Source organism: Bos mutus, chromosome 2, assembly GCF_027580195.1.
Source record: "Bos mutus isolate GX-2022 chromosome 2, NWIPB_WYAK_1.1, whole genome shotgun sequence".
NCBI classification, from domain to species: Eukaryota; Metazoa; Chordata; class Mammalia; order Artiodactyla; family Bovidae; genus Bos; species Bos mutus.
Window position 1 is genome coordinate 116,648,295 of NC_091618.1, and position 24,446 is coordinate 116,672,740.

The 24,446-nt window shown below is 41.9% G+C and overlaps 1 protein-coding gene across 1 annotated transcript; it reads right to left on the reverse strand.

Annotated features, from left to right (window-relative positions):
* Positions 1–6,933: 6,933 nt before the first annotated feature.
* LOC102283216 (intraflagellar transport protein 70B) lies at positions 6,934–9,583 on the reverse strand. Its single transcript, XM_005900801.2, has one exon. The coding sequence runs from the start codon at positions 9,513–9,515 to the stop codon at positions 7,521–7,523; it is 1,995 nt and encodes a 664-aa protein (XP_005900863.2). The 5' UTR covers positions 9,516–9,583; the 3' UTR covers positions 6,934–7,520.
* Positions 9,584–24,446: the final 14,863 nt, after the last annotated feature.

Consider the following 24,446-nt stretch of genomic DNA (forward strand, 5'->3'; position numbering starts at 1 on the left):
AACAGCCCTGTAAAGTGGGTGGTATTGTCCCCCTTTTACCAGTGAAATAATTGAGGTTTGCTCAGTCATTCAGTCATGTCCGACTCTCTGCGACCCCGTGGACTGTGGCCCACCGGGCTCCTCTGTCCATGGGATTTTTCAGGCAAGAATAATGGAGTGTCTTGCCATTTGCTTCTCCAAGGGATCAAACCTGTATCTCCTACAGTGGCAGGCAGATACTTCACCACTGTGCCACCTGAGGAGCCCAACTGAGGTTTAGCGACGATGAATGACACCCACTGCTGGTAGCCGGGAAGTGGCATTGCCAGAAGATGGAGCCAGGTCTGACAACATCAAGTGCCTCTGTGCTGGCTTCTTCACTGCTCTAGGCTGTTTGTGCTGTGTAGTCAGTCAGAAGTCAGATGCATACAGAATTTCTGCCTTTTAAAGTAGATTATAGTCATTGCCTTCCGCTGAAGACCACAAGTAAGGAAACAGAGTCTCCTAAGTACAGAGGAAAGACCACTATCTTCATGACTACATGCCATAGAGATACCAGGAAGCCTTTTGTCCCAGGTGCTGTCATGCTCTGTAAATGTTTAATCCACAAGGTTCTGTGATGATGCCTTTATAGGTTTAATATGAAACTCATAAAAGGAAGTGCTGTATTTGATTTAATAAATTTGCATTTTTATAATTTGTATATTGTATTCCTTGGAGCTGTACTTAAAAATGTAAGAATAACCTGTTACCATAAGTTATACATCTTCCTATAGGGAGACTAGAAATTGAAAACTATTTAAGATTAAAAAAATGTTTTTTTATGATACAAAACCAATCTAAGTTCTTAGGAAATTCACAGTTCCTTAAAACTGCTAATTTAAGAATTAAGGTTGGTGCTGAAGGATTTGAGCGACATTAAGGTACTCAAAAAGTTGCATATATTTTACAGTTAGAAGGAAGGTATAAATTTGGAATCTGGTGGCTACAGTCATGGTGATTATGTAGTTGGACAACCAAGAACCCACAGTTACGGGCTCATCAAAAAATGTGTTGTTTGACTAATACTAAAGGTATAGCCCAGTAAATGAAAACAAAAGCTCCAAATGTTACATTAGTCCTGGCTGTAGATCAACACGGAATAAGAGGCAGTTAGTGAATGGTGGGTAGTGAGCTGCAACTTACACCATTGCTAGGAAGCTGCTCAGTGTGGCAGAAGGCACCTTCAGGAAAGCACAGTCTCCCAGATGTTTCCAGATTGCTGGTAGTCATTAAAAAAAAAAAAGACTGAGGAACATAAGACAAAAGGTTGTATTTAGAAATGCTGCTGTTCACTAGAAATGAAAGATTTGTCTTTGGTGATGTTACCGTTTTAAAATCAGGTAGTGCAAACAGCCACACGCCGCTTACCTGGGTTAGACTTCCAGCACTGCTAACTCTCCAAGTGCCAGTGTGGAAATGAGTGCGGGCAATGGTTATATATGGCAGAGGGCTCAAAAAGTTACTCCTGTAAAGCTTCTTTCTCCTGCAAGCCATTTGCCCTTTCTTAAAAAAAATTTTTTTTTTCTTTTGCCCTTTCTTATCTCACTTTTCCTTGTAAGCTTATTTATTTGGGCATCTACCCCATAGCCTTCTACACACAAATTGTTCTAATAACCTCAGGCCAAACCTATCACAGTTGTGTTAGGATTCCTTCTGAGGTGCTCCTCTGAGGTCTGCGAGGCCATGCCTGTGCGTTCCTGTCTCACCGCTCTGGGAGGGAATGTCATCTGTGATTACAGCCATCTCATTGCTCAATGCTCTCTGCCGAACATCCCGACCGTTTCCCCAGTTCCCAGTTGTCCGCTTCTCACAGATGGGTCAGAGTTAGCCACTGTACACTGACCTTCACAAATAACATTGGTGTGAATATCTTGGCCACAGCTAAGGCCAAATTCAAAGAGGGGCCGTCATGAGGAATATGAATGCTTTTGTAGGCGTGTCACGTCACTGATCAAATGAATCTACTTGGTGGTTCTGCACAGAGCAAGTTTTTGTTCATGTCTGAGAAAATGGAAATAACTACTTGTGTACAGCATGCTTATATTCTCAACGTGTGTGGAGGTGGGTTGACTAAAACTATGAAATAATGGATGTAGTCCTTTAAAATGTACTGTCCAGGTATTATGGAGAAATCGTAAAGGAGTAAAAGCTGAAGAAATAGAGGGTTTTTTTTTTTTTTTTTTGTCGAGAAAAGTGCTTTTAGCACTGAGTCCATGAAGTTCTAGGAGCATAGAAAAAGCTTTAGGGATGAAAGCCTTTGCTCACACGGCAATATGGAGTCATCATAAAGTTATTTGTCTACTGACATCAGTAAGCAGAGGTGAGTACTTTGAAGGCGAGTTTAAAAGAAACACATCCTAAAACTAGAGGACAGTAAGTGCTTGGGGAGTTAGATCTTCACAGTCTCGTCCAGGGGTCTGACAGCCAGTTTTGGACGCTTGGCTGTTGCCAGGCAGCAACAGGATCTATCAATCCTGGTGGGTACCTCTCTGGAGAGCTCGTGTAATGAAGGGGACAAATGCCATAATTGACCTTTATTCCTTCACTCAGTGGTAGGAGCAGTCAGGATTTCCTGATGCATTACTAACCAGGAAATCCCAACTGCCTAGCGGCAAGGGGTTAAAAACTGCTCTGAAAAGCTTTTTATGTTCTGAAAGGCTAAATTACACATACATGCAAACCACAAACACACAGCACCTGGATAAATAGAGTGTGGCTGAATAAAGACTGAGCTATTTGCAAAAGGGAATCTGGAAAACATTTACTTTTGGGTGGTTAACATTACTTACACTTTCTGCTTTTTTTTTTTTTTAAGAAAAGTTGAGGAAATATGCAGAAAAAATATTTTTAAAACATGGCTGTTAAAAATAAGATTTCAATTGATTTACTTTCCAAATTTTAAGGGGCTATGGAGCTTGAGAGGGCAGGAGCTACTGCACAATGAAGCAACAACACTTTTAGCACAGAAGTTAAAGAACATTTCCCAGTGATGGTACTGCACTAAGGGATGCACTAAAGGGGTCATTAAACACTGATTGTCCTCCCAGTGTGGGTTCAAATATCACTGGCAAATGGTATCAGCTTATGTAATTAAGAATAAAACTGCTATAAATTCAAAATTGTTAGACTTCATAATAAGCCAGTTTCTGATAGATCTAGTAGAATTTGAGCACCCAGAAGGTCATGCTACAGAGGATTTATGCTGAGAACCTATGTGGGTCCCTGTATGGGTACCTATGTGGCTAACTGATTTCTCCTTGAAGGAAAAAAAAATTGTCAACTCAGCATCAAAAAACTAAGATCACGGCATCCAGTCCCATCAGTTCAGTTCAGTCGCTCAGTCGTGTCCAACTCTGTGCGACCCCATGAACTGCAGCACGCCAAGCCTCCCTGTCCATCACCAACTCCCAGAGTTCACTCAAACTCACGTCCATCGAGTTGGTGATACCATCCAGCCATCTCATCCTCTGTCGTTCCCTTCTCCTCCTGCCCCCAATCCCTCCCAGCATCAGAGTCTTTTCCAATGAGTCAACTCTTCGCATGAGGTGGCCAAAGTACTGGAGTTTCAGCTTTAGCATCATTCCTTCCAAAGAAATCCCAGGGCTGATCTCCTTCAGAATGGACTGGTTGGATCTCCTTGCAGTCCAAGGGACTCTCAAGAGTCTTCTCCAACACCACAGTTCAAAAGCATCAATTCTTTGGCGCTCAGCTTTCTTCACAGTCTAACTCTCACATCCATACATTACCCTTGGAAAAACCATAGCCTTGACTAGACGGACCTTTGATGGCAAAGTAATGTCTCTGCTTTTGAATATGCTATCTAGGTTGGTCATAACTTTCCTTCCAAGGAGTAAGTGTCTTTTAATGTCATGGCTGTAATCACCATCTGCAGTGATTTTGGAGACGAAGAAAAATAAAGTCTGACACTGTTTCCTCATTTATTTGCCATGAAGTGATGGGACCGGATGCCATGATCTTAGTTTTTGGAATGTTGAGCTTTAAGCCAACTTTTTCACTCTCCTCTTTCACTTTCATCAAGAGGCTTTTTATTAGTTCCTCTTCACTTTCTGCCATAAGGGTGGTGTCATCTGCATATCTGAGGTTATTGATATTTCTCCCAGCAGTCTTGATTCCAGCTTGTGCTTCTTCCAGCCCAGCGTTTCTCATGATGTACTCTGCATAGAAGTTAAATAAGCAGGGTGACAGTATACAGCCTTGATGTACTCCTTTTCCTATTTGGAACCAGTCTGTTGTTCCATGTCCAGTTCTAACTGTTGCTTCCTGACCTGCATACAGGTTTCTCAAGAGGCAGGGCAGGTGGTCTGGTATTCCCATCTCTTTCAGAATTTTCCACAGTTTATTGTGATCCACACAGTCCAAGGCTTTAGTATAGTCAATAAAGCAGAAATAGATGTTTTTCTGGAACTCTCTTGCTTTTTCCATGATCCAGCAGATATTGGCAATTTGATCTCTGGTTCCTCTGCCTTTTCTAAAACCAGCTTGAACATCTGGAAGTTCACAGTTCACATATTACTGAAGCCTGGCTTGGAGAATTTTGAGCCTTAGTTTACTAGCATGTGAGATGAGTGCAATTGTGCGGTAGTTTGAACATTCTTTGGCATTGCCTTTCTTTGGGATTGGAATGAAAACTGACCTTTTCCAGTCCTGTGGCCACTGCTGAGTTTTCCAAATTTGCTGGCATATTGAGTGCAGCACTTTCACAGCATCATCTTTCAGGATTTGGAATAGCTCAACTGGAATTCCATCACCTCCACTAGCTTTGTTTGATGCTTTTTAAAGGCCCACTTGACTTCACATTACAGGATGTCTGGCTCTAGGTGAGTGATCACACCATCGTGATTATTTGGGTCGTGAAGATCCTTTTTGTACAGTTCTTCTGTGTATTCTTGCCATCTCTTCTTAATATCTTCTGCTTCTGTTAGGTCCATACCATTTCTGTCCTTTATTGAGCCCATCTTTGCATGAAATGTTCTCTTGGTATCTCTAATTTTCTTGACGAGATCTCTAGTCTTTTCCATTCTGTTGTTTTCATCTATTTCTATGCATTGATCACTGAGGAAGGCTTTCTTATCTCTTCTTGCTATTCTTTGGAACTCTGCATTCAGATGCTTATATCCTTCTTTTCTCCTTTGCTTTCACTTCTCTTCTTTTCACAGCTATTTGTAAGGCCTCCCCAGACAGCCATTTTGCTTTTTTGCATTTCTTTTCCATGGGGATGGTCTTGATCCCTGTCTCCTGTACAATGTCACGAACCTCAGTCCATAGTTCATCAGGCACTCTATCAGATCTAGTCCCTTAAATCTATTTCTCACTTCCACTGTATAATCATTAGGGATTTGATTTAGGTCATACCTGAATGGTCTAGTGGTTTTCCCTACTTTCTTCAATTTAAGTCTGAATTTGACAATAAGGAGCTCATGATCTGAGCCACAGTCAGCTCCCAGTCTTGTGTTTGCTGACTGTATACAGCTTCTCCATCTTTGGCTGCAAAGAATATAATCAATCTGATTTTGGTGTCGACCATCTGGTGATGTCCATGTGTAGAATCTTCTCTTGTGTTGTTGGAAGAGGGTGTTTACTGTGACCAGTGCGTTCTCTTGGCAAACTCTATTAGCCTTTGCCCTGCTTCATTCCGTATTCCAAGGCCAAATTTGCCTGTTACTACAGGTGTTAATCCAGTCCCGTCACTTCATGGCAAATAGATGTTCAAACAATGGAAACAGTAAGAGACTTTATTTGGGGGCGTCTCCAAAATCACTGCAGATGGTGACTGCAGCCATGAAATTAAAAGACACTTGCTCCTTGAAAGAAAAGCTATGACCAATCTAGACAGCATATTCAAAAGCAGACTACTTTGCTGACAAAGGTCTGTCAAACTGGTTTTTCCAGTATGGATGTGAGCATAAAGAAAGCTGAGCGCTGAAGAACTGATGCTTTTGAACTGTGTTGGAGAAGACTCTAGAGTCTTTTGGACTGCAAGGAGATCAAACCAGTCAATCCTAAAGGAAGTGAGTCCTGAATATTCATTGGAAGGACTGATGCTGAAGCTGACACTCCAGTACTTTGGCCACCAGATGCAAAGGACTGATTCATTGGAAAAGACCCTGATGCTGGTAAAGATTGAAGGCAGGAGGAGAAGGGGACAACAGAGGATGAGATGGTTGGATGGCATCACCGACTCAATGGACATGAGTTTGAGCAAGCTCTGGGAGAGATAGGGAAGGGAAGCCTAGCATGCTGCAGTCCATGGAGTCAGAAAGAGTTGGACATGACTGAGCAACTGAACTGAACTGACCATCACAGCAGGGTTCACTATCTTTCAATAGAACACTGTTAGATTGGACCATAAAAATTTGCTAGTTTTGTAGTTTAAAAACTTCCAAAATCAGCAGTTTCATATAATTCAAGGTACTTTGTTTTTCTCTAAGCTAGGTCAAGAGTTGGGGTTGACAGATTTATGGAAAGAAAAGGGGTCGGGAAACAAGGTAAAGCTCTTGTATGGTTCAGAAAATAAAAATGCCTAAGCAGAATGAGTGGGGTTTTCATTGGAAGGGTTGTGGCCATAACTTAGCCTTATCAGTCTACCAGATGAGGTTTCAGAACTGACCTTTTCATCTGTGATAGAGGTGGAAGAGAAGTTTGGTGGGGTCATGGAAATAGCTTAGATTTTTCTTTTCCTGAGAGGTTACCACACAGAAACAACGCCAGCATTAACATATCCTAAGTTACAAACGTAGGAAGTAAGCAGAGTTCTCAAGGTACCTCTGCTATTCCTCACTTAAATGAGAACAGAGTTATGAAAAACACTATATGTTGCTTATATACTCAAATTACTAACAAGTAGAACAAAAGAAAACTATGTAAAATTCTTTGACAACTGTTTATTGTCTCTAAACCACAGCACCATAATTATGTTAAGGGCACAAGGTCTCCCACTAACTTGCACATTAAAAAACCAGCAGCAACAAAAAAATTTATAATGTAAGGTATTTTGTTAACATAAAGCATTGTATCTTATATTGAAAACTCTGAAAAACATCCTAATGCTATATAATATGTATTCATTACAAACTATGAATTAGAACACACAATCCCTGAGATTATTAAAAGCCAAGAAATCCTAGACATTAACTACAGAGTTCTGGGCCTGTTAGGACTAGTACCAAGTCCCTGGATAATATAACCCTTACACAGGTCACTCTCAAAATACAAAGCACCAATGGTAACAGGGAACATGGGTGCTAAACAAGTTCTAATAGAAATAGTGTCCCCATGCAGTTCTGAATTTTCATAAATCTTTCTAGATGTTCTTATATTTCACTTTGTGAAGATTTTTAAAAAATACTAATTATTTTTATTATAAACTGTACAAAGTCCAATGTGTAACAAATGTAAAGATGCCAGTAGCTAACTGGAGATTAAAAAAAGAGTGAAAAACAGACATAAAGCCATTATGATAAGTCCACTATCAGACATTACTACATATTCCATCCTATAATCTCATAAATCAAAGCTTTTAACTCTCTGGATTCGTATGTGACTGTATTCTTTCCAATATGCATTCTTTCTTCTTCCAGGGTTTCTTCAATAACTGCAGGTATGTCCCTCCCATAAAGTTCACAGTGTTCTAAAAACTGAACACATTCTTGAATGACACTGTCACGAAGCATGATGGTGTGTTTTGACATGTTTTCTAATAATGACAGGAAGCATCTTTTGGCATAATACCATGTATCAGTTCCTAGTTTTTTATTACAAGGTTCTAAGCTTTTGATAACCTGGGAAATACCAAAGTCATAATTCCCTTTGGCACAATAAAGCGTCCCTATCACCAGATTCACAATGCAGAGATGGTAGATTTTCTTATCTGGGTCATCATAGGAGAGCTGCTCTTCCTCCTTTCCAATCTTCCTCATCAACTCCTCAGCTTCTTCATTTTGACTTATCATAATATACGAAACACACAGGTTGGCCAGCACAATAGCACTGACATTCAGGATGTTGTCATAATGCTTCTTGACTATGGGCTCATAAAAACCTATGGCTTCTTTGTATTTGTTTTCCTGCATGAACAGAACATGAGCCACATTCAGCTTCCACACATGGTGGTCGTTACAGAATTCCACAGATTTGCGGAAGAGTTTTTCCACCATTGGGTAATTTTCAAGGTTCCAGTAGATTTTGGCCTGGGCCATCAACACAGGAATGTACTTCTCAAGGGTGTCCTCATATTCATTCACTGCCTTTTTGACAGCTTCATCATCTTTATTGTGTCTTGCTTCCTGCACTTGTATGGTGAGTTTCCGGAGCTGTTCAGTCAGCATCCCTGCTAGGCCATCAAGCTTAATGAAAGCCTCTTCAGGAGCTGTCTGGCAAGTGACCATGGCATCCAAGAAGTCATAGAGATAGGGTGTGAGGAATTCGTAAGTCAAATGGGCATTCTCTGCCAGGACGTCTGCTGCCAGGTCAAAATACTCATATTCACAATAGAGCAGCAACAGGTTGCCAAAGGTCTCTGGGGGAAAGGGGATCTGCTGGAGCAAAAACTGTAGTTTTTCAAACCCTTCTGTGGGCCTGGCATCCATGTTCATTAGTGCCTGATTGTGCAGGGTCACGGGGTCTAACTCCTCCTCTGCTCTTGGTGGCATGTCAGTGAGGGCCTCCTGGGCCGCCTCATAGTTTCTCAGTTGGTATTCTATGGCGGCCCTGAGGTTGAAGGCTTCCACCAGGGCAGTCTGGTGAAGGACTACGGTGTTGCCAACACTTCGAACATCAATGCCCACAGTGGTCATGCCCACACCCAGCTCTGGGTGCTGGCGGATGCCATGCTCAATAATGTCCGCGATATGCTTCAGAGCTAGGGCATAGTGCCGGCTGCTATAATAGGCCAAAGCCAGGTTGTAGGAAAGATCAGGCCGGTAGCCCGAAGCCTGCAGGGCCGCAGAGAACTTGGAACACGCGGCTTCATAATGTCCCTCCTTGTAGAGCAGACAACCCAGATTGACCTGGCCATCCAGCTCGTTCTCGCCCCCGCTGTCTTCTCCTCCTTCACTCAGTAGCTGCTCCACCAGGCTCCTGGCCCCGGGCAGGTCTGCCTCGCTGTACTTAATCGCGGCTTGGAGACGGAGGACCCGGTTGTGGTAGGCGGGGTTGTCCAGGAGGAGCAAGGACACGCGGGTGGCCTCTGGGTAAAGGCAGGCCTTGTACAGGGCCTGGGCCTGGTACAGGCGGTACTGCTCCAGCTCCGGGTGCAGCTGGCCCAGCTGCTCATAGCACTCGGCAGCCAGCGCGAACTCCTGTAGGCGGTAGTAGCAGTAGCCCAGCAGCGACAGCCCGGCGCGGCTTCTCGGGCTCCGCTGGAGCTCTCCGCCCAGCAGCTGCACGGCCTCGGCGTACCGGGCATCCCGGATGAGTCGGTAGACAACCGCGGTGAACTCCCCGTCGGGGATCTGCGAACCCCCCAGGCCCGCCATAACCGCCTCCGAGGTTGCTTACGCTCGTTACCAGGGCAACAAGACAACCGGAAACGGAAGGCTGCGAAAAAGGTTGGTGTTTTTAATGGGCTTTTTTGGGTGGGGAGGTGCTCCTAAAGTACTTTGCAGCGGAACGATCAACCTGAGATTGAAAAGAGTCACTAATGTGTGTATTCCAATTATTGGCCTGGTCCCTGAAGACTCCAGTGTGAGCGGCGTTAGACGCGAAAGGAAAGACCTTCTGGCCGTTCGAAGACGGAAACTCTACTTCCCGGCATGCACCGGTTCGCACCGCCAGGGGACGTAGCCGCGCTGCATGCTGGGAGGCGTAGTCCTCGGGGCGGACCCTGGGGTGAGGGGAGATGAGGTCGCGGTCACCTTCCGTTCTATGGTAAATGAGGATTGTTGACTGCCTGTTGTGTCTCTGGCGCGGAGGTGGAAAGTTTACGGTTCGAAGTCCCTTCCGTTTTTGAGCCTTTAGACACTGCAGTGTGTATACATAGTGGTGTTTCACGTTGTTTTCGTGAATGAAACGGGAATGGAAAAAAAGAAATGTCAGTTTGGTATTCTCCGCGAATTACAGTAGACTTTCTGTCTTTGGGCCGTCCCGTGGGCGCACTTTCTAAGAACAAAACAGTGCGGCGATCAATTCTTATTTTGTCGTTTCAGAGGTTGGTAGCAGGAAAGAGTGCTTGGAGTTTATGTGATACTTAGGTTCGACTTTAGTTTCAAGCGCCTGCGCTCCTCTCCCACTACCCCTCCCGCTCCCCCCGTTTTTCCGTAACTACAAATATTACTGACTTCATATTCGCATTTAAACTTGGCCCTGAGGTCTGTCTTGACTCTCCAGATTTCACTACGAAGTGGAAAAACCTTGAAGAAATCTACGACCTCGTGTTTTCCAGGAAGGGTGGAGGCGAGGAGGAAGCACATTCCAAAGTTTTCCCTTTTCTGTGCACCGTTAGTCTTTGAACTTTGCAGCCTACTTAATCTGTGGCTGGGTTTTCTTTTGTTCCTTTGTTATGTATTTGGAATAGATGCCCTGGATTCTGTGTTACTACTTTAAAATCTGTTTGTGTGTAAATTCTTTGGAATTTAATAGTGCTCAGTATGGGGCTTCCCAAGTGGAGCTAATGGTGAAGAACTCAGCTGCCAATGCAGGCAACATAAGAGATGCAGGTTCAATCCCTGGGTTGGGAAGATCTCTTGGAGAAGGAAGTGGTAACCCACTCCAGTATTCTTGCCTGGAGAATCCCATGGACAGAGGCGCCTGGCACACTACAGTCCATAGGATCGCAATGAGTCGGACAGAACTGAAGCAACTGAGCACACACACATGTATCACATGAGGGCCCAGCTTTGAGGGAATATAGTGTCTTGCTTTCTCGGTTGTTATTTTTTCTATTAAAACAAACAAGCAACTTTAGCTGGTAGAATTTGAACTTCCTTCCCTGAGTTGCAGCTGTGAGCAGATGTTAAGGAGGTGATAAATGGGAGGTGGTGAATTTCCTAATCATCTATTATAGCTAAAAAGAGACTTCAGTATCAAGAAATTGACTTCATATTCTCATCCATTCTTCTCCCTTGCTGCAAAGTTTGCCAGAGTTGTGTTCTGCTGAAGCATGAAACTGGACAAGGAACTGTCCACTGCATAAATACCAAGTAAAAGACAAACTGCACTCCTTCCAGTGGGTTTGAGTGGGCCACCCATGATGCCCAGAGAAAGCAGCTGAGAAAGACTTTCTTTGGTCATAACTCAGTAATCTGACTCCGAGGCTTCTTCCAACCCAATCTCTGCTGAAGTCCTAAGAGGTCCATGATTTGAGGGATGCTGTCCAGTGCTGCTCAGTAGTAAAGGAATAGGGTGCCTTCTCCTTCATGCCTGCGGGATTGATACTTAGCTCTTGGGGAAAAAAAATATCCAAAAGGCTCAGTCTTTTAAAATACTTATGTATGACCTGATACTTTGGATAAGATGCTATTATAAATCAAGGTAACGAGACAGAACATGGAAATCGGAAATTGTGTTTTGTATCTTTAGTCTTATCAATCCGATTTTCAGGGTTGTATTTGCATCATGAAAGCATTCACCTTCAAATGGCCTCTTGGGAATGGAACCAAAATAGAAGGCCTCTACTCTTCCCTAAATCTCTCCCCTCCCTACAGGCATCAGTTGAGGACCCCTCTTTGTGCTGCTTCCCCTGTCTGTGAGTGTGGCTGCTGAAGTGGGCCGGAGGGAAGCTGTTCTTCCTCCTTATTTCATGTGCTGCTGCTCCTGAGGCCTGGCTTGAAAAAAGCAGGACATTCGGCTTAGACAGATGGAGGGCAGGGTCATTTTCAAAATGAAATGAGTGCACAAATCACACTGTGAAATTGGCATGACCATGCCTGCTGCTGTGATAGACCGACTTTTATTTAGTCTATGACAGGCAGTTGGAGAATAGATTAGGGTTTTTTGGGGGGAGGGGCAGGGGATGGTGAAAGAAGGCCCTTTAATTAATGATAGAAATTCTGGAAAGCAATAAATGGGGTGGGATGTTATAAAATGTCATAAAGGATCATTTTCTTTCCAACAGAATCTTGGAAAGCTGAAGCATGTATCAAAAAGTTAGTGTATTGTACTATTTCTAGCAATAATATAGCATTTGGTGGTTGCAGTAAAAAGATTTAGTGCCTTGTTGAAAGGAATTAGATTTTAGGAAAATGGTGTTGGACTCAGGGTGGATTTTGCTGCATAAAGGGAGGCATATTTACCACACAGGAATTTCATTCAGGCAAAATGTATAGGAGCTAAAAGATGATGTTTGGTTCCTAACATGCTTATCTTTCTGCCTGTCAAAATTGAGATGATCAAATCCCATGTATATTCTATTTGGCATTTCTTTTAAAAAATAATTGGAAATGATTGTTTCTTAATTACCTTGTAAGAATAACCACATCTTTTGGGCAAATATTGTTCATCTATGAGTATTTCAAGCATAGCTGTGGTCAGACATCTTGAGAAAGGAAGACATTCAGCAAAATCATTTTCCAAGTGGTTATTTCTGTCTCCCATTTAGACCATTTTTATGCTGGGTGGAAGATGGAGAGGCTCGATTTCCTTGCTTCCTCTGGAGACCAGCTTGATTTTTTGGTCCTGTGTGTCCATTGATAACGATAGAACTGATCCTTCTTTCATCACCTCTTGCCTCTTACCCCTCCATCCCAAAAACAGGGAAGAAAAGAGTGGATTAGTGTCAAGTTTTTAATGAAGTTCACGGACCTTTAGGAGCATCTGTTCAATCTTTTAAGACTTTTGGAAAAGACTGTATGCTGAATCAGCACTTGAGAACATTTATGCTTAGATGGTGAGAAATTTAAGTTCATTGAGAGCTTTTAATCTTTTTTTTCCCCAATAGTTCTAGCTCTATTAATATTTTAGATGGTAATGTATTTCCTTGGTATATTTTGCTTTTGATCAAATGATTTCTATTTTGAGGTTTATGATGTTATTATCCAAACTAATTTATTAGGCAGAACACAATAACTTTATGGTTTATAAAAAGAAATTAGCAGAGAACACACAATTTTGTGTACTGCCATTGAAATATTCATTCCCTGCAGTTAGAGTGTGCTATGGGAAGCACTGGACATGGAACAACAGACTGGTTCCAAATAGGAAAAGGAGTATGTCAAGGCTGTATACTGTCACCCTGTTTATTTAACTTTTATGCAGAGTACATCATGAGAAACGCTGGGCTGGAAGAAGCACAAGCTGGAATCAAGATTGCCAGGAGAAATATCAGTAACCTCAGATATGCAGATGACACCACCCTTATGGCAGAAAGTGAAGAAGAACTAAAAAGCCTCTTGATGAAAGTGAAAGAGGAGAGTGAAAAAGTTGGCTTAAAGCTCAACATTCCAAAAACTAAGATCATGGCATCAGGTCCCATCACTTCATGGGAAATAGATGGGGAAACAGTGGAAACAGTGTCAGACTTTATTTTTGGGGGCTCCAAAATCGCTGCAGATGGTGACTGCAGCCATGAAATTAAAAGACGCTTACTCCTTGGAAGGGAAGTTATGACCAACCTAGATAGCATATTCAAAAGCAGAGACATTACTTTGCCAACAAAGGTCCATCTAGTCAAGGCTGTGGTTTTTCCAGTGGTCATGTATGGATGTGAGAGTTGGACTGTGAAGAAGGCTGAGTGCTGAAGAATTGATGCTTTTGAACTGTGGTGTTGGAGAAGACTCTTGAGAGTCCCTTGGACTGCAAGGAGATCCAACCAGTCCATTCTGAAGGAGATCAGCCCTGGGATTTCTTTGGAGGGAATGATGCTGAAGCTGAAACTCCAGTACTTTGGCCACCTCATGCGAAGAGTTGACTCATTGGAAAAGACTCTGATGCTGGGAGGGATTGGGGGCAGGAGGAGAAGGGGACGACAGAGGATGAGATGGCTGGATGGCATCACCGACTCGATGGACGTGAGTCTCAGTGAACTCCGGGAGTTGGTGATGGACAGGGAGGCCTGGCGTGCTGCGATTCATGGGGTCGCAAAGAGTCAGACATGACTGAGCGACTGAACTGAACTGATGGAATGCACTGCTGGGGCTGCTACCTAAATTAGTTCATTTGAGCATTTTTTCACTGCTCTTAGTTCTAATAGGCAATGATTCATGGTATCATTTCTTTCTTCCAAGACTGGTACCCTTCATAGTCACATATATCCTGTCTATGCTTGTTTTCATTTCTGCAGTACAGCTATGAAAATAATAAATTGGATGGGAAAGGTCTTTGAATATATGGTTAAAAGATGATATTCCTAAAAGAAAAATACCATCAGCCTCTGAACACGTTTTCTGACATGCAAAGCCTCCAAAATGTTTTTCCATCAGAGAGCCATCCATGATGGTGTTGATAACCAGCTATCCTGTTGAAAAGTAGTATACTCCTTTTAAAGACTTTCTCTGTGGAGAGTTATGGAATACACATCCAGGGCCTGTGCTGGTGGACTAAGAGACCAACTCAGACGTCAAGCCTGTCCTTCAAGCTTCCTGCCTCCACATTCCTCACGTCCAAAGAATCAAGTTCTGACAATTCTGCCTCTGAAATATCTCAACTCTATACTTCTCTCCAATTTCTACTGCCATTACTCTGGTTTCTGCCACCACCATCTCTCTTCTAGATTTGCAACATACCTATATGGCTTTCCCTCATGTCTTACTGGAACTCTTACAAAGATTTTAAGGCATTTTATCTCCCTTCTTATTTAAGAGTTTTCCTATGGGAACTTCATGAAGGCTTTAACTTTTGTCCTTCTCTGGCCTTGGCAAATGGAACCCTGGAGACTTTCCCTTCTATATGTAAAAGACTTATAATAACAAAAAGGCAAAGAAATAAACCCAAAATTGATTAAGACATGAAGATGTCCATAGATGACATAACATACTTGAAAGAGGCTAATTTAGTATAAAACCACCTGAAGTCCAATCACTGTTCTGCCATACCAACAATGTAGACATGGAAAAGGTTCTTAGCCTCACTGAATCATGGCTTCCTTATTGGTAAAAGAGACCAAAATCATTTTGTTCAAGATAATACAAAGTGTCTGGCCCATAGTGGGCTTCCCAGGCACTAGTGGTAAAGAACCCGCCTGCCAAAGCAGGAGACGTAAGAGACACAGATTTGATCCCTGGTTCAGGAAGATCCCCTGGAGGAGGGCATGGCAACTCACTCCAGTATTCTTGTTTGGAGAATCCCATGGACAGGGGAGTCTGGCAGGCTACAGTCTATAGGGTCGCAGAGTCGGACAAGACTGAAGCGAATTAGCACACACACACACTGGCCTGTAGTAAATACTTAATGCATTTTATTATTATTACATATATGGAGCTATTGACATTTCTTTGGAATCAGAGTATTTTTGGCTTAAACAAGTATGGGACAAATTTACTGAGTTAAACATCTGCCATCCAGGAGTAGATGTTCTCCTGATACTTCAGATGTTGTATTCCTGAGTTCTGATAAACTCCAGAATGTGAAGGGCTTTTTGTTATCTGGCATAAATTAAAGCACCAGATTAATTATATTTTGTTCACTCAACAAATTAACGAGTGCTTACTCTACCCAAGGCACTGCATGTTGTGGAGAGTCCAGAATCTTCAAGGAGCATACATACAGTCCAGGGGAGATACTACAAATACATTTTTTTTAAAAATCATAAGCCAGGCAGCATATGCAGTGCTTTAAGAATGATATAGGGCTACCCAGATGGTACTAGTGGTAACGAACCCGCCTGCCAATGCAGAATCTGCCCAACAGATGCAGAATCTGCCAAACAGATGTGGGTTCAATCCCTGGGTTGGGAAGATCCCCTGGAGGAGGGCATGGCAACCCACTCCAGGATTCTTGCCTGGAGAACCACATGGACAGGGGAGCTTGGCAGGCTACAATCCATAGGGTCACAAAGAGTTGGACACGACTGAAGTGACTTAGCATGCATGCATGCAAGAATGATATGACAGGGAGGTTCAGAGTTTATAATACCAATGAACCTCATTTGGCTGGAGCAGTGTTTTGCAACCCTATCAGATACCTTGCTCCTCCCTTTTATAGCAAATATTGTCCAAGGCCCTCTTTACTGTTTTGAAATGAAGTTTATATATAATATGTAACATCCTACATGCATAATTTATTTTCTCCCGTCTCATTTTTCATTCCTTATTTCTCTCAAATTGTAGGTGTATGAAATAACTAATCATAATCCTTGGTCATTGACACACTCTCCATTATTGGTCTGTGTATGGTCCTCTTCTAGTCTTCTGTTTGTTTAGCTAGGTATTTAAAATAATGTCATAATCACCATTGAAACCACCACCCACCAGAAAAGATAGGACTTTACTGTAACATCCATCTGACCCTGGAGATACAGATCCCTTCCTGCTATCTTTTTGTCTCCTTGTTTTAGGTAACCATTACCCTGAATTCCATATTGGTCATGTCTTGCTTCCTTTTTTATATAACTTCATTGAATCTGTATGAATTTCTTAAACATTCTCATTTTAATTGTTTCAGCCTTAAGAAAAAAGTTTACATAGCATGTTCTATTTTCAGTTAATATTGTAATTCTAACATCCATCCATATTGTTGCATGTGGCAGTGTGATTCAGTGGTTTCAGCTGCTCCACTGTATAACATCATATGAATATTCCATGATTTACTCAGTCTTCTGTCAATGGGCATTTCAGTTTTTCTAAATACAATAGTTATTATTTGGAAAGTGCTGCTGTGGACATTTTTGTATGCAGCTCTTGGCATGTATATCTAGGAGTTTTCCTGTATATAAATCTAGAAGTGGAATTATTGTGTCATTAGAGTACTGATATGTTTTAACTTTAGTAGGTAAAATCAACTGTTTTCCACAACAGTTGCTCTAATTTAATTTCCACTAGCAGTGTATATTAGGTTGGTATAAAAGTAATTGCTGTTTTGGACCAGAAATTTTAAATCATTACAACTAGGCTCAAATACATCTTTATTAATCAAAATAGGAGCCATCACAGTCAACATATTTTTGCCAAGAAAATAAGTTGATTCTCGTGGCATAGAATCCCATACTTCGGGATCCAGCGTTCTTGGAAAGTGTTTTCTGCCTCATGCTGGTTGCGGAAGTGTTTTCCCTGCAAAAGGTTGTTGGGATGTTTGAAGACATGGTAGTTTGTTGGCAAGAAATCAGGCAAATATGGAGGCTAAGGCAACACTTCCTAGGCCAATTTGTTCAACTTTTGAAGAGCTGGTTGTGCAGAGTGGGGTCGGGTATTGTCATGGAGAAGAATTGGGCGCTTTCTGTTGACCAGTGCCAGCTGCAGGCGTTGCAGTTTTTGCTGCATCTTATCAATTTGCCGAGCATACTTCTCAGCTGTAATGGTTTCACCTGGATTCAGAAAGTTGTAGTGGATCAGACCAGCAGCGGACCAACAAACAGTGACCATAACCTCTTTTGGTGCAAGTTTGATTTTGGAATGTGCTTTGGAACTTCTTCTTGGTCCAACTACTAAGCTGGTCATCTCTGGTTATTGTATAAAATCCACCTTTTTGTTGCATATCAGGGTCCGATTGAGAAATGGTTCGTCGTCGTTGTGTAGAATAAGAGAAGTCAACATTTCAGAATGATGATTTTTTTCACGTTCAGTCAGCTCGTGAGGCATGAGTTTTTTCACCTTTCCTCTTTGCTTCAAATACCAATCAACCACAGAATGGTCGACGTTGAGTTCTTGGGCAACTTCTCGTGTAGTTATAGATGATGCTCTCGGTTGGTTGTTGTCAGCTTCCAATTGCTGGCTACTATATACTTCATCTGCAAGGCTCTCGTCTCCTTTGCAAAACTTCTTGAACCACTGCTGCACTGCGTGGTCATTAGCAGTTCCTGGGCCAAATGCGTTGTTGATGTTGCGAGTTGTGTCCACTGCTTTATGACCCATTTTGAACTCGAATAAGAAAATCGGTTGAATTTGCTTCTTGTCTAACATCATTTCTATAGTCTAAATAAATATAAAATAAACAGCGAGTAATAAATCATTGGCAGAAAAACATAAAGGGAGAAATGCACGTTAAAACGGTGTATAACATAACCACATTTATTTAAGAATGTATTCCAGTATCAAACTGCAAAGTTCAACAGTCAGTTCAGTTCAGTCACTCAGTTGTGTCCGAATCTTTGGGACCCCATAGACTGCAGCTCACCAGGCTTCCCTGTCACCAACTCCCAGAGCTTGCTCAAACTCATGTCCATTGAGTCAGTGATGCCATCTAGCCATCTCATCCTCTGTCATCCCCTTCTCTTGCCTTCAATCTTTCCCAGCATCAGGGTCTTTTCCAATGAGTCAGTTCTTCGCATCAGGTGGGCAAAGTATTGGAGTTTCAGCTTCAGCATCAGTCCTTCCAATGAATATTCAGGTCTGATTTCCTTTAGGATTGACTGGTTTGATCTCCTTGCAGTCCAAGAGAATCTCAAGAGTCTTCTCCAACACCACAGTTCAAAAGCATCAATTCTTCAGCGCATGTTAGTGTGTGTGTTTTTTTTAATTTGATATTTAGGAGTTCTTTATGTACTTTGATACTAATCCTTTATCAGTTATGTGAATTGCAAACATCTGGTGCTAGTTTGTAATGTTTTCACTTTCTTTAAAATAAAGTGAAAGTGAAGTCGCTCAGTTGTGTCCTACTCTTCGCGACCACCTGGACTGCAGCCTACCAGGCTCCTCCGTTCGTGGGATTTTCAAGGCAAGAGTACTGGAGTGGGTTGCCATTGCCTTCTCTGTCATTACTCCCAGACATAACCAATTAGATCATATCTTCTTATTTTCAATAAGCAGTCAGCACTTCTCAAATAATGTAGAACATAGATTTCCAGGTATTTATCTCTGTATGTTATTTATCCAAATAGATTTACATTGGAATTGAGCACTTTAGAAATGTATTAATAACAAATATATTAAACACTCATAATTGGAAAGTACTTAAGTTTAATGTAGTCAAATTTATTCCTTTTCCTTTTATAGCCAGTGCTTTTTATGTTTTGTTTAAAAAGATTTTTCCCTACTCTATGGCTAAATTATATTCACACATATATTTTTAAAGTTTTGTTTCTGCACTTAAATGTTTAATCCATCTGGAGTTGATTTTTGTATATGATGTGAGAAAGAAATTCAGTTTGGTTCTTTTCCCGAATGGATAACCCTGTTTTCTCAGTTCCATTTATTGAAGTCTCTCAGTCCACGTCAATTTGGCATGCTTCCTGTATAATAGACAAAGTTCTATAGGCCTGTTTCTGGGCTCTTTATTCTTTTCCACTGTCAGTTTATCAAGTTTTCAACCAACATAACATGGTCTTAATTTCCGTAGCTTCATTAAAAATCTATAGGTGGTTGGGGAAACACCCCTCTGTACTTCCCTTTTTCAGAAGTGAAGTGTCATGATTCTTCTTGGTCTTTTATTTTTCCTTCCATACTTAATTTTTAAAAATCAACATAATATCCCTACTGTAATATAAAGAGGAAATAGATGAAAAATGGTTTACAGTAAAATAGCATGTAGTGTAATATATATAAGTGCTTAATCACACTAACACCAGAAGAGCATCCCCACAAATATTTGAAGTGCCGCCTTAGAGTAGTGCAGCACCCACTGAGAACTGACAGGCTGGAGAGGTGGGGTGATCCTGTGCACAAGCCTTAAAGATTCAGTAGGATTCAAGCTAGCAGATCTGAGAGAGAGGTAGAATTGCAGTGCGAAAGTGAAAAGAAAAAACCTCACCTGGTATATTTGTAGAAAATTCATCCTGCTGAAACCTGGTGTAAGTTGGAAAGATTTCTCTGAATGGGTTTGTATGTTTAGGACACGTGACACAGGCCATGATTACTGAGTACCTCTATCACAACCACTTGGCTGGGATAGGCCAACACACAGCTGACCTATCTACTTTCCTTTGAACAAATCATCTAGAGTCTAAATTAAGTTCTGAGAATGCAAACCAATAAACCACAGCAGTAAATCCAGCTTTAATAAAAATGAAAGAGGTTTCCTGCATTTTACTTGAAGCCGTAACTTTATTAAGTACATTTACCTTGTATTTTATTAAGCACATTTGTAATAACCTTTTTCTTTAATTGGAAAGTATTTCCTATTGTTTCATCCTATTGCACTGAGGATGGCTTGGATCTTTTGGAAATTTGAACATTTTAAGAGCACAGTTGTTATTGCCTGATAAAATCAGGTAGTAGGAGAGTGGACAGGGCCCTGCTTGACTATATGGTAACTAAGCTGGCCTAGTTTTGTTAGGTAAGGGTCCCTGGGTTACGTTTCATTCTGTTTACCGTATAGGGAAGGAGCTGAGGGGGGAACTATTCACTTGTCTTTATAGTAATTAGTTTCGCTATACCTTTAAGGGTTTGAATAGTAATTGCTTTTAGAGATAGAATAGCCAGTGGGGGTTTTTTTGACAGTTAATAAGACAGTGGTGTTAGGACCTCCTTGAAGTTTTCATGGTTAATGTTGATGTTGAGAGCGAATATTCACATCATGTGTTTCATAGTCTGAAAAACCATGTAACTTATACAAATTTGTGAAGGACTTTGAGCCTGACTCTAAACACAGCACTTCTGAAAATGCGCAATATTATTTGATTGAGATGTTCACTGTATCCAAGCCATACTCTTCTATGACATTTTAAATGTTTTTTACTTCTGACAGAGTCCAGAATTCTCCTACTCTAGGTCTTCCAACTTCCTCAAATACAACTCAGGGCATCTAGTATAAGGAGAAGTATATTTGGGACATAAAAAGTAATTTGTTTATCTGAAATTCAGATTTAATTGGGCATTCCTTATTTTATCTGGAGACCCTTCTTCACCCCAGATTTTTGTACTCAGATTTTTCACTTCCCCTGAATTCTTGGTTTCTCTTGTATATTACTCCTTGTTGCATATCCCCTCTTTAGGTTTATGTGGTTTAGTCGCTAAGTGGTGTCCAACTCTTGCAACCCCATGGACCATAGCCTGCCAGGCTCCTCCAGAATTCATGGGATTCTCCAGGCAAGAATACTGGAGTGGGTTGCCATTTACTTCTCAACCTGGGTTGAGACCCAACCTGGGTTGAGACCCAACCTGGGTCTCCTGCATTGCAGGCAGATTCTTTACCAACTGAGCTACGAGGGAAGCCTTTAGGTTATGGTCTTATACAAATATGGAATATGCTCATTTTCCTTACTCTCTCCCAGATTCCATTCCCAGCAGGTACTGAGTAGGAGAAACACTGAAGAGGGGGATATACGTGAGGATAACTGTGTTAAAGAGAAGCTGTAAAACTCTGTCTCTTATCCTAGATACAATGTATAGGTGTGCATGGAAAAGAAATTGAGTTTGTTTGGGTGCCTGTATGTATGGCGTGGGCTTGTCTGGTGGCTCAGTGGTAAAGGCTGCCTGCCAATACAGGAAACACGGGTTTGATTCCAGGGTTGGGAAGATCCCCTGGAGAAGGAAATGGCAACCCACTCTAGTATTCTTGCCTGGGAAATCCCATGGACAGAAAGGCCTGGTGGGCTACACTCCGGGGGGAGGGTGGTGCAAAGAGTTGGATAAGACTTAGAGATTAAACAACAATATGTGCAACATATTTTGCTATTTTGAACTAATTTAGATGATCTTCATTTATTAATAATGATCATTATTTTTAAACCTATAGCTTTTTTCACTGAGCACATTTAATCCTGCTTGTAATATGAGACTGATGTCCAGAACAGAAAAAACAACTTTATATTGAAAACATTAACCATTACTATTCTAAAAAGTCCATCTGTCATATCCTTCGCTGTGAGTTTCTCACTCACTTTCTCATTTCCTTGAATCATCGATTCCCTTCTGTTGCTGGGCCATCCCTTCTCATCTCTCCTAGCTTATCCTCTTTCCTGCGCACCCCATTCCTCCAACACTGCTCCTAGAAACTAAAAAACCCTCACTTTATAAACTTCTTGTCTCCATCCCACCTATGTCCTGAGGACCATCTTGCTTCAACCAAAATGATGTATTGGAATGTTTTGGTAAACAAAAGACAAATCTCCACCTGGTGAGCTCTGCTGCTAACTTCTAAAAGAATGTTCCCCTCCCCACTGCTGTTATTAAAGGGCAGAGAGATGGGAATCATAAATGCCAGTTGAGCCAAGAGGATGAAAAATGGACAGACCATCGATGGTCCTTTGGATTAATTTAAAGCCACTGTGGAATGAGGGCTGAAGATCAGAAGCTGATGAAGCTGCCCAAGTGAAACTTCATTGGTCCTCAGTGGAGATGCCCAAGCCAAGTGACAAGGCAAGGCTTTGAGGGGACAGGAGGAGGCCTTCCTTGACCTCCAGCTTCCTTCTGGTGCCTGGAGTATATCTGGCTGGCACCCAGGGACAGATAAAAGTGTCCTTCGGACGAGCAGTGTCCTCTTCAGGCTGGGTTGTGAGCAGAGGGGAAACCAGTGCTGAAGAAAGACAGGGGACCACTGTTAACGGGCCGGTTCTCAGACCCTTATGAGGCTTCCTTTTAGGTCCCTAGGGGGATCTAGGGCACACTATGATGAGTGCCAAAAAAGAGGTCGAGACAGAAATCACACCTGATCATTGAATCTACAGAGAAGGCATTAATTAACTAGACCTTGAAGGAATTCTCACAGGCGGTCTTGCTTTGAGAAATCACATCTGTTATGAAAAGAGAAGTGCATCCATGTATGTAATTTTTTTTTAGTATTGTTGTTGCTAGCTAATGGATATAAAGACAATGACTTCCTGCTAAGGAGAAGACTGCATTGCTCCTAGTGAATCATGATAAATTCTCTCCCTGTGTTTTTTAACAGGTAGGTTAGTAATGTTGGTAGCTTACAAATGACAACACTCGGGCGAGCATGAGAACTGAAATAGCCCACTGAGACAGTGGCTGTGGGCCATGTTAATTCATTCTACCTTCATGGAATCTAGGAGTACAGATTTTTTGTGACCCACAGAGAAATGTTTTTAAAAACCCACTTCCCAAAGAAGAAAAGCAAGCAGACAAATAAAACTCCCACCAGTATCGGAAAAAAAAAAAAAAAAAACAAACAGCCAAGATGTGTCTCTGAGGGTCATAGAGGCAGAAAGTCTGTCACCTCCACCCTGGGAGCTGCATTCATTACAGCTCAACAGAGTGACTCTGCCTCCCAGTTAGAACCTTCTCTAGGTGTGTGGAGGAAACGCTGCCAGCTCCGGGTGGCCGCATGAGAAGCAACTCCATTTGGTGGATGGACATTTTTAAAACCTGGTACATATGTTAGCCATTTTTATGGCATTTAAATTGTGGGGGGATCTGTGAAGTGAATGCGCAATAAAACCTTTCACAATAAACCATGTGGAAAATCATCTAATCCAACCCCTGGAGGTCAAAAGTCACAGTAACATATTGCTTTATACCATGAAAAAGAATTAAGAGTCCTTAATTCTTTAAGGGACAGCTTGCTTTTCCCTTTGTTCTTTATAGACTGGTGCTCCAGATTTGGGGTGGAAGGTAAATTGTGTGAAATGGCGGTGTTGGGCTGAGGTAGGGCAGGGAGGCCTCCCCTGGCAGGTGGAACCTAGGGAGTGCTTTGCCAGTCATTTCCAAAGTAGCATCATTTCTCTGCCACCATTTTGCCATCCTCAGGACGAAGACTTTCTTCCCAAGGAATACAGAGGCGAGAAAAAAGAGAGCTAGGAACAAGGAAGTCAGACACATAAGTCAGAGCAGGATGTCACAGTGAGGTATGTAAGAGTATGTATACCCCCCCAAACTCCCACAGTTTGGTGGGGTATATAAGAGATACTTACTTTTGTTTATTTTGTTATGTTTACTGAGAAGTATGCATGGGAAAGAAAGTACAGCCTTCAGAACACTAGGGATCCCTTTTATTTTCTCTTGAGGAAATATAATGATCTAATTGAAAATAAAAACTTATAAGAGTTCTAGGACACATTCTTACTGATTTGTACTTTGACAACTAAGTGAAAAGTGGAAGTGTTAGTCGCTCAGTCATGTCCAGCTCTTTGCAACCCTATGGACTGTAGCCTGCCAGGCTTCTCTGTCCATGGGATTCTCTAGGCAAGAATACTGGAGTGAGTAGCCGTTCCCTTCTCCAGGGAACCTTCCCAAGCCAGGGATCTTCCCAACCCAGGGATCGAACCCAGGTCTCCCACATTGCAGATGGATTCTTTACCAGCTGAGCCACCAGGGAAGTCCTTGAGGACTAAAGCCTCAGTCATTTAGCTATATGAGATTCTAAAAATAAAGTCTTAGGGCCAAAAAACACTTGCAGTTTCTCAGTAACTTCTGAAAAATGACTAGTAAGTTTGTTGCCATTTGAAAACTTCTATTACAGAAGGTTTTTTTTTTTTAATAATTTCC

What these genes read in the sequence shown, in the direction of transcription:
- LOC102283216 (XM_005900801.2), bottom strand. Translation starts at nt 9,515, where the DNA reads ATGGCGGGCCTGGGGGGTTCGCAGATCCCCGACGGGGAGTTCACCGCG.